Source organism: Delphinapterus leucas, chromosome 11, assembly GCF_059928025.1.
Source record: "Delphinapterus leucas isolate spDelLeu-1000000601 "Yukka" chromosome 11, BTC_Dleu_Yukka2, whole genome shotgun sequence".
Classification (NCBI taxonomy): Eukaryota; Metazoa; Chordata; class Mammalia; order Artiodactyla; family Monodontidae; genus Delphinapterus; species Delphinapterus leucas.
Window position 1 is genome coordinate 11,617,409 of NC_143139.1, and position 14,768 is coordinate 11,632,176.

General features: G+C 40.7%; 1 protein-coding gene across 2 annotated transcripts in view; it reads right to left on the reverse strand.

Moving 5' to 3' along the window:
* PLBD1 (phospholipase B domain containing 1) overlaps positions 1–14,768 on the reverse strand; it is a 68,909-nt gene that overhangs the window by 19,293 nt on the left and 34,848 nt on the right. For both annotated transcript variants that reach the window (XM_022577648.3, XM_089920346.1), the window contains one exon: positions 14,465–14,609. In XM_022577648.3, coding sequence (XP_022433356.1) covers positions 14,465–14,609 — 145 coding nt within the window. The remainder of the gene's footprint in view (positions 1–14,464; positions 14,610–14,768) is intronic.

Genomic DNA, 14,768 nt, shown 5'->3' on the forward strand with positions numbered 1-14,768 from the left:
GGAGCCTGTGCTCTGCAACAGGAGAAGCCACAACAGTGAGAGGCCCGCATACCAACAACAACAACAACAAAAAAAGCTAACATATGGAAACAACTTAAGTGCCCATAGACACATGAATGGATAAAGAAGATGTGGTGTGTGTGTGTGTGTGTGTGTGTGTGTGTGTGTGTGTGTGTGATGGAATACTACTAAGCCATAAAAAGATGAAATCTTGCCATTTGTGACAGCATGGATGGACGTAGAATGTATTATGCTAAGTGAAGTAAGTCAGATGGAGGAAGACAAATATCATATGATTTCACTCATATGTGGAATACAAAAATAAATGAACAAACCAAACAAAAACAAACAGATAGATACAGTGAACAGAGCAGCAGTTACCAGAGGGGAACGGTGGCAGGGGGATGGCAAAATGGATAAAGGGGGTCAACTGCATGGTGATGAATGGAAGCTAAACCTTTGGGAATAAGCATGCTGTAGTATATACAGAAGTCGAAACATAATACGTAGGTACACAAAAAACTTATATAATGTTATAAACCATTAAAAAATAAAATAAAAAATTTAAAATGTGCTTATTTGCATATCACATGCATTAGCTGCTCCAAACCTCTGAAGACCACACACATTCCTTCCTTCCAAAAGAGTAGATTCAGTGTTGACAAAGGACATAAATGACATACAACTCAGGGTCAGGAGTGTGGATCATGATTGTAAAAATAGCTGTGCTGCATTTCCTCACCCCTCCCTCTATCCATACTCAGCAACGGGACTTTGCAACATCTCCCAGAAAGAGGCATTGTCTGTTTCCCCATCTCTTAAATCTGAGCTGGATCCGGAACTCGCTTCGGCTAACAAAATGCGCCAGTTCTGAGTCTAGGCTTCAGGAGACCTTGCATACTTCTTCTCACCTCTTGTAACCCTGTTACAGCAGTGTAAACCAGCCCAGTCTAATTTAGTCTCTGGGATGGGAGACCACATGCAGGAGGGCCAGCCTCTAGCTGGCCAGTCCCCCAAAGTGCTACAGAGTTCATCCAAGGTCAGCAGAGCTGCACACCCAACCCCAGCCAACCTCAGACGCACGATGTGCCCAGCGGAGACACCAGAAAGAACCATTTAGCTGACGTGTGGACTCAAAAGCAATAATAATCACGTTTCCAGCACAAAATTTGGAGGTTCAGCAGTAGCTAATATAATAATAGTAATCCAATTATACAACATATTTTGTTTTGAAATGTCTTACTGCCATTTGATTTTTAAAAATTTTTTATTTTATTTTGATTCTTTTCTCTCTTTTTTTAAAAAAATTATTTATTTCTGGCTGCGCTGGGTCCTCACTGCTGCCGCGGGCTTTCTCCAGTTGCAGAGAGCGGGAGCTACTCTTCGTTGCGGTGCGCGGTCTTCTCACTGCGGCGGCTTCTCTTGTTGCGGAGCACGGGCTCTAGGTGCGCGGGCTCAGTAGTTGTGGCATGCAGGCTTCATAGCTGTGGCTCGCAGGCTCTAGAGCACAGGCTCAGTAGTTGTGGCGCATGGGCTTAGTCGCTCCGCGGCATGTGAGATCTTCCCGGACCAGGGCTCAAACCCATGTCTCCTGCATTGGCAGGCAGATTCTTAACCACTGCGCCACCAGGGAAGCCCTGCCATTTGATTTTAACACAGATGGATGTGACACTTTGGGAACTCTTTTCTTTCTTTTTTTTTAAAAAGAGAAAAAACAAAATAACATCTTGGCGCCATACTCAGCCTTTCTGCTCAGCTTTTTCCCACAGTTGAAGAGGAACTGTATCACTTCTCAGACCTGTGAAAAGCACCCACCTATGCTGGGCTGTCTGATTTCTCTAAGCCAGTCTGACAGTCAATAAAATTTTATTAAACACTTACTGTATCTCAAGCACTGTGCAATGGGTCTCAGCCCAGAGACTGTATCAGAATTCTCTCAGGACCTTCTTCAAAAGGCATATGTCCAGACTGCCCTCTCTGCCCACCTCTGCTCCCCTCTGAGTCTCCACCAGAACTCCTATGTAAGGTTACTGTCTACAGCTGGAAAGTCTTCCGCTTCCTGCCTAAGAAAAGGCAGCCTGTGCTCTCCTTGTTATCCCAGGACATGAAATCCTCCAGCCGTTTATTCTGTCTACTCTGCAATGGACTCAGTCTTCCTCCTTCCAGAATGGCATTCATTTACTTCTCTTCCTGCCAAGATCCTAACTGGAACCAATCAATTTCCCCTTCACTTTCCAGTAATTATTCTTCTATCAAGTACGTATTTTTTTTTAGCAGATTTCTGCTTAATCCTGCAATAGGAAGGTGATCAATGAAGGATTCATACTATTAGGTATTCAAGCACGTGAAGCCATACTCGGGAGTTTGAATATCCTGCAGTGGTCCAAATAAAAGAATTAGTATAATTCTAATTCTAACATAATAATAATAATCTCTTAAAGATTACAGAAAGTAATTATGAAGAGATGGCTTACGTTTAACCAATATTCTGTTATTATCCACATAAAATTGTTTTTCTTCAATAATAAATTATTTATTTTAGGTTATATTATTTGCTTGTTTACTGTTTCCTTTTCCATCTATCCCATAGCATGTAAGTTCCACCAGGGCAGGAACTTTTCCTGTCTTGTTCACTCTAGCACCAGAAAAGGATTTGACACATAGTAGGTGCTCAATAAATGTTAAATCCAAGGAAGAAAGAGAAGATGGTGGTCACTAACATTTACTGTGTACCTACGACACAGCAGAAACCTTGCTTTAGAAGGATGGATACTATCATTTGATCTTCACAAAAAGAGCACTTAGATGAGCTAATTTAAAAAATATTTAGCTATTTAGAGCTAATAAACAGCATTGTCAGGAATAAATTTAGGACTGAACCTCAACACATGCCTTTTCCACTACAACATTCGCCTGACAGATGTGAGGGAAACAGATAGGTAGTCATGGCAACAGTGACAACACTTATACACAATAGAGCAAATGCATTCAAAGCAATTGGGAAGAGAGTGAATCATGGGGGGTTGCATGTTTAGACAGGGTGGAGTTGGGGAAAATCACCTTATGACCAGTCAGTCAAGAAAAGTGTGGAAAATAAGGTGGGATTTCTGGAAAGATAGAAGGGAGGAAGCTTCCTTAGCTAGGTGGGGAAAGATGTTCAAGACAGCTGTGGCCTGGCAGAAGTCATCAATATCCTGGGATGGTGCCAAAGAGGAATACAAAACAAAAGGAAGGTATTGATACTTAGGAAAGCAGAAATGAAGTGCTACAAAATCTATCTATGGTCCTTTGGAATGGGTGCCCTAGTTCTACTTTTATTTCTTCTCCTCCTTTGGTTCTACTTTTTAAAGGCAGAAGATATGAATCTTGGCATGTGTTAAATCACAGATTGTTTGTATATATTTCAGCCTTATGATCAAAGGAACTAAGATAAAAGAGGTAACATGAAATTAATAAAAGTAATTATACAATCACATTAAAAATGTTTACAACTACAGAGGCAATTTAATAACACATGAAAGTAATAACATTATGGATTATGAAGGAGACTTGACTACATTTTCTTGGGGCTTTGAGACTATTCTTTTATCTCCCTGTGCATCTACTTTCAAGTATTTGAACTTCAAACAGGAGAAGGCTGAGCAAAGTCATGGCTACCCAGACCAGAAAGGCTGCCAGAGTCTGAAAGGATGGGCTTGGACCCAATATGTTAGAATCACCTAGGGTGCTTGTTACAAATGCACCAGCCCAGATCAACTAGATAAGAATTCTTATGGATGGCACTTTAGAATCTGCATTTTTAGCAAGCTCCAGAGGAAATTTTAAGGGGTATGTACATGTGTGTGGGAGGTGATGGGATGCCCAGATGTGATGCAAAGTAGGAACACATGCATGCTTGGTGAAACACACTAAGTGTGTTCCAGAGAGCTCCACTTACAGATAATTAAGCAAGCATGAAGCCTCAGCCTCATAGGCATCATCATTATTTACTGTAACCCTCAATTAAAACACTTTGAATAGGTTCCAGCTTTTGTTCCCACACAAAAGCTCCACCCACCTGGCATCCCAGGAGGTCCTTTGAGTTCATGGCTCTTTTAGTTTTAACCATTTAACTTAGATACAAACAGAACCATTTCTGAAAACAAACACTGGGTATTTTATAGTCAGATATGTTGTGTTTGAACCCCAGTGCCCAACTTCTAAGCTGGGTATTTAACTTCTCTGAACCTGTTTCTTTATTTGAAAAATGCTGATACAATACCCTCCTTGTTAGGTTTTTATGAAAATTAAGTGACATGACACACACCAAATGTGTATTATGCATACACAGAGTGTCAGTTATAATGCCAGGCACATAAATAGAAGCTAAACAAACATTACTTCTTTTCTTTTTATTTCAATAACAAGTTAAGCACAAACGATTTTAAGGTAACTTACTTAAATCTTGGGTGCTGCCCAATGCCCATAAAACTAGTTGGGTCCTATTCATGTCATTCATAATCAGGGTGGCTGCAAAGGATTAGCTTCAAGGTCCAATCCCTGTGCTGAACATACAGGTTTGCATCTGAGATGCCTTGATACCAATTCATGAACATCTCGGACTCTTCTTTTCAAATCAAGGGTATAGAAGGGAGGGCAGGATGAAGAGAAAACAATGAGCTTGTGATATATTCATAGATGACGCTCTCTCAGGCAGCCCCTCCTCACCTCTCACTGCATTTCCCGTCTTTCTCCAGTTTCTACCTGTCCACATCAGAAGGGGTTATCTGTAACCTGTTTCCTTTCTTTTTTCTTCCCATTATCTTTTCCTCCTTCCTTCCTTTTCTCCTTTTCTCCTTCCTTGCATAAATATTTGTTCAGTGATTACAACGTGCAAGGCTCTCTGCTGGCCCTGAGGATGCAGACATGAATACAGAACGTGGGCTCTGAAGAAACTGTGCACAAGGCACCGAGGAAGCTGAAAGGAGGGGTAGCTGACTCAGCCTGAAAATTAGCGAAGGTTTCGACCAGGAGCTCTTGTGATACTTTTGTTAATATGGAAAACATTTGGGTAAAACGTATTAAAAGGCAATAAAAATGCTCATACCAAGGGTGAGTTTTCCAATGGCAGCACAAAGAAATTTGATGATTTCTCCCACAAGTAAAAATGATAAACACTGTATAAAACTATGTAAAATAACTAGTTGAAGGTACTAGAAAATGACCAAAGGCAGGGAAAAACTGAGCACTGATCCTATTAGTTAAGAATATGAGTATGGGGACTTCCTTGGTTGTCCAGTGGCTGAGACTCCACGCTTCCACTGCAGGGTCCACAGGTTCAATCCTGGTGGGGGAACTAAGATCCCGCATGCTGCACAGTGCGGCAAAACAAACAAACAAACAAAAATTTTTTAAAAAAAGAATATGAGTATGTGGCTTCATTGCTTGAGTGCATTCCTTAATCCTCCACTGCCAGCTCTGGTGGTGGGAAACTGCAGCCATAGTGACTTGAGATGGTATTCAAAGTTCAGTGCTGTAGATATCTGAGAATTTAAGGGGGAATTTTTTTTTTTTTTTTGGCTGCATCACACAGCATACGGGATCTTAGTTCCCGGACCAGGGATCGAACCCATGCCCCCTGCAGTGGTAGCAGGGAGTCTTAAGCACTGGACCACCAGGGAAGTCCCAAAGGGGGAAATTTTGAAAGCAAGAGAGAAGTATAGAAGAGCAGAGATCCAAAATCTGAACATAATTTCTGCCTAGTTTCCTGGCTGACCACTAACTATGCAAGAATGTGAGAGATGCCAAAGAGCTTGGGATAAAACCAGAAAGAATTGAGAGATTTACCCTTGTAAGACTGAATTCTTACTGGTGAGATATACAAATCTGCTGCAACTTTGACAGAGGGTGCTCTGCTCTGAGCTCATATACAGCTCAGACTGCTCCAGCTATCAAAGGGCAAGATCCAGAGCTGGAAGAACAAGTGGAAATTTAGAGAAAACCTTAGAAACAAGAAAACCACAGAGAGAGTTAGCTCTAAAATCTCAGCTAGTCCCTGCCAAAACCTCTGGCTCTCTATTAAACTACACTGACTAAACACAAAGTAAGTAGAGAAAAAGAAAATCATAAAGATAAGAATGAAAATCAATGAGGAAGAAAAATAGACAATAGGAAACAAATCAATGAAAAGAAAATCTGGTTATTGGAAAATATCAATAAAATTTATATACCTCTAGCTAGACAGATAAAGAAAAAAGACATAATATCATGAATGATTAAAGGTACTTAGCTACAGATCCTACAGACATTAAAAAGTAAATAAAAATATTATAAATAACTTTATATCAATAAACATGATAAATTAGAGTCAATGGGCAAATTCCTTGAAAGACACAAAATTTCAAAACTGATTCAAGAAGAATTAGAAAACCTGAATAGACCTATATTAATGAAAGAAATTGAACTCATAGTTAAAAACTTTCCAACAGATAAAATTCTATGTCTAGATGGCTTAGTCAATGAATTCTTTAAAACATTTAAAGAAAAAACTAATTGCAGTCCTACACAAACTCTTTCAGAAAACACAGAGGGAAAAAATAATTCCAAACTCAGTTTATAAGAACAAGCTTACCCCAATACCAAAACTATTAAAAGAAAAGGAAGCCACAGTCCAATATGTTTCATGAATACTAGATGAAAAAATCCTTAACAAAATATTAGTACGTTGAATAAAAAATAAATAAAAAAGAATAATATATTATGATTAAGTGGGGTTTATCCCAGGAATGCCAAGTTGATTTAATATCTGAAAATTAATCAGTGGAACTCACCATATTAATACAGGATGAATATCATATGATCATAGATAGAAGCTGAGAACTGCACAAAATGCAGCACTCATTCATGATAAAAACATTAAGCAAAGTAGGAAGAGATGGGATCTTCTTTAACCTTATAAAGGGTATCCAGAAAGCCTACAATTAACATCATACTTAATGGTGAATGACTGAATACTTGTCCCTTTAAGATCAGAAACAAGGCAAAGATTTCCATGCCACTTCTAGTCTACGGTGTCCTGGAGGTCTTACCCAGTACATTCATGAAAGAAAACAAAGACATACAAGGTAAGAGAGAAGTAAAACTGTCTTTATGCAAAGATGGCCTGATTCTGTATCTAGAAAAATCCCAAGAAATCTACAAAAAAGCTATTAGATTGATACATTAACTTAGAAAGTTCTCAAGAGAAAAAGTAAATATACAAAAAAATAATATTTCTATATTGTGGTGGTGGTGTTTAACTTTCCACAAATTCCTTGACAATTTTCCCTTTAAAAGATAGATTCTAATTTCCTTTTCTTGAATGTGGGCTGATCATAATAACTTCCTTCTAATAAATAGAATGTGGTGGAAGTGACAGTATATGACGTCTGAGACAGGTCATAATAGGTATTGCTGTCTCTGCCGTGTTCTTTCAGATCACTTGGTCTGGGGGAAACCGGGAATCCTGTCCTGAGGATACTTGAGCAGTCCTGTGAAGAGGCCCATGGAGGGGAATCAATTTCCCAGCACCATCTTCTTGACCATGGAAGTGAGTCACCTTGGAAGTACATCCTTTAGCTTTAGTTAAGTTACCAGAGATTTCAGTCTCTGAGTCTTCAGCTAAAACTCCAGATATAGTGAAGTAGAGACAAGCTCTCCTCACTGGGCCCTATCTAAGTTCCTTATCCATAGAGACTATGAGATACTAAATGGTTATTGTCATTTCAAGTCACTAATTTTGGGGGTGATTTGTTATGTAGCGATAGATAACTAATGCATATATACAAGCAATGAACAATTGGAAAAAGGAATAAAAGTAGCATCAAAAATCATTTAGGATTCAAATTAATTTAAGGTATGTAAGACCCATATACTAAAAACTACAAAACATCGCTCAAATTAAAGAAGATCTAAATAAATAAACAATATTTGTGGGTTGGAAGACTCAGTATTACTGACAGGTTGATTATCTCTGATTGACTTAAACCTTCAATGCAATGGAAATCAGTAGATCTTTTTCTTGACATGAACAAATTTTATTTATTTTTTAATACAATTTCTAAAGGTCACATTCCACTTACAGTTATTACAAAATACTGGCTATATTCCCCATGTTGTACAATACATCCTTGTAGCCTATCTTACACCCAATAGTTTGTACCTCCCACTCCCCCTACCCTATAAACCCCTCCCCCACCTCTCCACTGGTAACCACTAGTTTGTTCTCTGTATCTGTGAGTCTGCTTCTTTTTTGTTAAATTCACTAGTTTGTTGTATTTTTTAGATTCCATATAAGTGATATCACATAGTATTTGTCTTTCTCTGTCTGACATAAGTGAAATAATTAACTTAGTGTAACGCCCTCTAAGTCCATCCATGTTGCTGCAAATGGCAAGATTTCATTCTTTATTATGGCTGAGTAATATTCCATTGTATATGTGTGCCACATCTTCTTTATCCATTCATCTGTTGATGGACACTTAGGGTGCTTCCATGTCTTGGCTATTGTAAATAATGGTGCTATGAACATTGGGGTGCATGTATCTTTTCAAGTTAGTGTTATTGTTTTTTTCAGATATATACCCAGGAGTGGAATTCCTGGGTCATATGGTAGTTGTATTTTTAGTTTTCTGAGAAACTTCCATAATGTTTTCCACAGTGGCTGCAGCAATTTACATTCCCACCAACAGTGTACGAGGGTTCCCTTTCTCAACATCCTTGCCAACATTTGTTATTTGTGTTCTTTTTGATGGTAAGTAGATCTCTGCACTGCAGTGTTCATGCAGTGGTAATGCCCACCTTTTCAATGCCGTCATTCCCTATGGGATTCTTGACTGCATAGCCAAAATCAAGAGTTGTCTGTATACAGTATCCTGGCGGAGGACTAGCCAGGGCTTTTATCTTGCTTTGCCCTATCACCTCTTAGGTAAAACAGACCATGGCTATTCAAAACCTTCTTTTTTTGCTTCAATAATACAGGGCCACCTTTCTTAAGAGTATTCAGAGCTTCAGGCAAGTAATTTTTGCAGGGCCCCTGCCTAAATAAACAATTTGATTAAGAAATATATGACGAAATTCAAGGGCCCATGTGAAGTGTAGTGATTTATTAATGAAGATTTAGAATAATGAGAAACATACTAATGTATTTGTCTATCATCCAATCAGTGTATGTGAAGATGCTTTGTAATGTCAAGGTTCTTTATAGTGCGATGCATTATTTCTGGAAAATTTTATATCTCCCTTCATGAGAAAAAAGCAGCAATACTATTATTACTCTCAAAGCCATGACTCTTTGTAACCTGTTTGCACTGAAACAACATAGATTTCTTTGCCTCTGTAGTTCCTTAACACCATTTACTTAATGACTCTGCAACGTTTATCATGTCACCTGTAAATACTGAATTCTAATGACTGTCTCAGAAACCATTACTGTGCTTTGTTAATCATGACCACAATGGCAAGTCTTACCCATAGTATTAAGAAAAATGTGAATGATAGTTCTTTTCCTGGTCATTAATTACATTCAGAATTTTATAGAGTAAACATACATCAACGTATTTCCAACTTTTGTCTGTCTTCTCTCAGACTTCTTATGCTATAATCAGTGCTCTCCTAGAATGTGATCTCTATCCATGCTGCCTACACCCCTACCTTTGATACACTCCCACCCGTGGGTAGGAGAGGTGAGAAGCCTGAGGCAGGAGGCAGAAGAGCAGTCTCAGCTGCTCCACAGACTATCCATCCAACTTGTAACCGACTCGTGAGAGCAGGATGTCACCTCATCAGCTGGAGGCATGAGATCTGTTACAAAGGCCTGGTTGTGTTAGAAAGCAAGGTACGCGGGCCTCTCACTGTTGCAGCCTCTCCCGTTGCGGAGCACAGGCTCCGGACGCGCAGGCTCAGCGGCCATGGCTCACGGGCCCAGCCGCTCCGCGGCATGTGGGATCTTCCCGGACCGGGGCACGAACCCGTGTCCCCTGCATCGGCAGGCGGACTCTCAACCACTGCGCCACCAGGGAAGCCCGAAAGCAAGGTTTTTAAAGCCCTTTTAGGGGCCAGGGCCAGCCCTCCCCACAGCACTGCTGAACACGTGGTGCAGAGCCTGCAGGGGGTGCCGTGACTGCCACAGGGCCCAGTGGGGGAGCATACAGAGTAAAGCTCACTTGTCGCCTCCCCTGCTGCCCTTGGGTAGAAAGGAAGCAGCACTGCAATGAGAACACAGGTGAAAGCAGACGCGTAAGCCCAAGGGTAAGCGTGACCTTTGGCAGCCTAGGGCCTAGTGACAGTTGCAAAAACTGGGGCTCCAGACAAGTGAATAAGCTTTTTACCTGGGAAGTGTTGCCGAGCTGTAGTGAGGCCAAGGGGATGTACAAGGATGGTGTCTCCCAGCTTATGTCTCCTGGCAATGTCCCCTTAGCCTCTAGATGCGTGGGAAACCTGAAGTCTGTCTGAAGCTGAAGCATCAGGCTAAGTAAATAGGTCTTTTTCACAGGGATACTTGGGTTTTATTTCAGCTTGCTGTCTGTGCAGTGCCCTGGGCGTGGTAGCCTGCCAAGAGCTGTCTTTCTGATCGTTACCGTCTTGTGGAGCTCAGGAATGCCAGGGTCCCTGGCCAGCAAGGCCGGGGGATCAAGAGGTGTCCCCTATGTGGACTGAATGTGCTCACTGGCTTTAGCAGGGCAGCTGGAGAGTGGAGGGGATGGGGCCCGCTCACTGGCTTCAGAAAGGCAGTTCTTCAGCCCCAGCCAGGGGGCAGGGGAGTGTCGCAAGCACTGCATGTGCAGACTTCAGCAAGGAAGTAGGACGCTGCAACGGCCACTCACCCCTGCCTGCTTCGCTAGGTAGTGGGAGGGCGTTGTATCCAGGCTCACCCACCTGTGCTAGCACGCTAGGTGGAGAACGCACCAATGGCTTCCGCCAGCGCCTCTGCCTGCAGGACCATTTTGGTTGTCCCCTGCCTCTCCAGCCTTTAGATTGGCAAATGACTCTTCCTCACATGTGGCACTTTCCAAACTGTTGTTATTTTTCTGGGACTTGGGGTGTGTAAGACCACATGCAAATCCTTTACTAGGGGGATCTCAGTTTCCTATAGCACTTTGGTACCCTTGGACATCAGCCCTGTTGGGTTCCTAAGCCAAACGTTTTGGGAGCTCATCATTCTGGTGCGGATCGCAGGGGCTGGGATGCCTGGTGGGCGTCACCAATCCCTTGCTCCTCCTGGAGAAGCACCTGTCTCATGAGATCCCTCCTTATCGCGTGTTGCTGCACACAATAAAGTGGGGTCTTTTGCAAGACCATGTCTCTACCTCTCCTACCTGTCTCAGTGTGGTCCTTTTATTCTCTGTTGTGGGAATCAGTTCATTTCATTTTCAGATCTTTTTCAGAGGGAAATGATCCAAATGTAGCTGTACATTTAGGGTGCCTGTGAGAGCAGGTGAGTTCAGAATCTTCCTGCTCTGCCACCTTGGACCCCACCTTAAATCCTTTCTAGATTAAGATGGAGGTTATTATATTATTTCCTTGAATAACTACCTGTATTTTTACGGAGTCAGCTGGGACTCTCGTGAACACAGAGCATGAGACTGGCTTAGATAAGCCTGGGTGAGCTGGGGTCTGCAAATCCTTTTGCAATATTGATGAATGTATTGTGAAGGATTACTATTGTTCCTCCTATTCTATGCTAGAGTACAGTTTTGGGAGTGCCCTTCCAACAATTCTTATTAGGCAATTATCCCTCAAGGATTCTGGCAAGGACAACAGGAACACTATTACAATATCAATCTTCCATCCGTATATTGACTGACCATCTGCAAAACTTTATGTGGTTTGAGTTGCCTGGACTGTTGCCTCAGGCTTCTACATGTTCTGTGGGAAGCCTCTCTTGTCCTCCTCTCCTGGGCCAGACATTTTGTAATTCTAAAATACAAATCTATTAATGTCACTTTCACTTGTCATTTTAATGGTCTTGCATTGCCCTTCATTCCCTCTCCCTGGCCTTCTCCACACTTTCTCTTGCCCATAGGCCTTTACATGTGCTGTTTGTTCCACAGGGAACATTCTATCACCCCATTATCCCAATTAACCCGGGGAATTTACACTTGCCTTTGTGTCTCAACATAAATTTTACTTTCTCTTAAAAGCTATCTCATCATCCCCAAACTAGGCTTCTCTATTATTACACAAATCACACTTTAGTCATTGCTTTTTTATTTGTGTCTATTTTTCACCAGAATGTAAAGTTTGTTAGAATAGGGGTTGCATTTGTCCTGTTTTTCATCACAAATACTCTGCTTAGCACACTTTAATAGAAAATTGTAGCTGAATAAATTATATCATGACTTGATCTATCGGTTCTGACTCAATAACTCTTAATATCCTTGTCCGTATCAGGAAGAGCCTCCAGGTCCTGCCCCTTTGAATACAAAACTGACACCACGCTCCTAACCCACTCAATTTATCACGGTACTCCTGCACCAAAGAAAAACAACAAGTCACCTAGCTTATTTCTGGCATCAACAGCGCATACACGTGGCATAAAGTTCATGGTATAGCTTAGTTTTATATCTATGCGATGAATTCCATGTGGCTGACCCCATAACTAAACAATTCTTTGTAATATAAATAAAATTCGACATGTTTGCTGTTGAGAACAAAGCAGTCCAGTTAGAGAAATTATGAATGACATTGCTCCACTGGCTCCTGTAAAAACATCTTGGAGTAAAAAAAAAAAAAAAAAAAGAGTCTTTTGTTTTCTCTCAGTTTAATTGCTCTAAAGAGCTCTATTATCTATATATGTCTACTTCTAAATCTATCTATTCTGGAAGATATATATGCAAATATGAGCAAGGTCAAAAGTTTCACAGGAAATCCCTCCACGTCCTTCTCCACCACTACCTTTGGGATTCAAGACTATTAAGACCATGGAAGAACACCATTCTGCAGAGATTTCAAAGCAAAAGTTTCAGGTAACAGCTGGACTTTGCATTCTATCACAAACAAGAGGAAGAGTACGAATATTTGACTGTCTCAGTATCTTGCCGTCGTTACATTTCAGTGCAAAGGAACACAGAAGAATCAAAGCACAGTCGAACTTGGAGAAAGGAGTTCTCAGTCCCCCTCAGTACTAAAACAATTAAGCAAGCTACGACAAAGATGAAATCAAAGTGGTCTCAAAGGAAGGAGCAGGTCACAAGGACAGAAAGACATCACTTTATTCCCCTGGTCAGAATTCCCGATAGGGTGATGTTAATATTATCAAGAACAACAGTGCCAGAAGGGACAATAATACTCTGACACAAATACTCTTACAAAGCTAGATATGACAGGTGGTTGGTATAACCACCCTGTCAGTTGCATATATGTAATTAAAGGTCAAAAGTGTCCACATCACATCTGCATCGGACACTTAGATGTTTGGTAAGAATTTCCCCCTTGCCTTTGCTCATGATGTTTCCTGAAGAGGTTGCAAACCTGCAGTTGAGGGCAATTCCAGCTAGCAGACACATGTTTTGGGGTTTTGTTTTTCAAATCCATATTTCTCTCTTGAGAAGCTAGAGGATATGGAAATACTGATCTCCAGATGGCTGGGTGACAATAGTCAGTGGGAGCCGACTGGCTCCCTGTCAATGGACCATGTGTTTGCTACAATTGTTTCCATTTCTATTTTCTTATACCAGCCCCTTTATTCATTTGCATCATCTTCTGTCTCCTTTAGGTATAGGAGTTTGCAATCCCAACTCTACAAAGATCATCCTTCCCATCCATCTCTACCTGCTCAAATTCTACTCATCGTTCATGGTTCATCTCAAATGTCCACCTTTTTCCTTTACCCAACAATCAGATGTGAGTTGTCCCTATTTTGAATACTCACAACATTTCTTACACTTCTTTTGTAGCCTATACAGTATCCAGTAATAATATTGTTCTTATCTGTATAGTACTTATCTTGTTTGTGTAAGATCTATAAGCTTGTACATTCATTCACCCATCCATTCAGCAAAAATTTATTAAGTACTAGGTGCCACATACTAGGTAAACTGCTGTGGATATCGCAAAGAATAAGAGAAATGGATAAATCACCTATACTCCAATTTAAAGAAAAAAGAAATCATAAAAAAAGAGAAATGGAGACAGGCTCTCAAGGAGATGCTGAGATCAGGATCTACCTCGTTCATCTTTGATTCTACTGCAGAGCCTAGGCAAGTGCCTTGTGCTTAAATACTCAATTGGCATTTGTTGAAGGGAATTTTTGTCAACCCTATTAACATAGTTTATGACATTCTATTAAACACAAGTATTAGAGCTATATTTCATAGCACTCTAAAAACCAATTTTGATTAATGTATGCTAATCACTAAACATTTCTTCTTCCATTCCAGTTAAATCACTAAGGTTTTATCCTGAAACAGTACTCAGAGTACTCAGATGTCTCTCTAAATTTATTTACCTGGGTAACTGCTGAAAGAGAGGCGACTACTCCTGGTGTCTTTATCAATGATGTTGAAGTCCCAGTGTTTATATATCCTGAGCATGGCAGCATACGTGTACCAGCTTGAGTGAGCAAAAAAGATGTTCTCAAATCCAGGAAGAACCTATAGCCAGAATCATAGTGAAGTATACAGATAACTGACTACAAATGTAGGAAGTGTAGAGGGATTATGTCTATTAAGGCGTTTACTGCTGTTTTTGTTACTGGAAAATTAACCTTTAATGTGCACAAAACAGACAGAGTCTGTCCTAGCTTCCGAAAT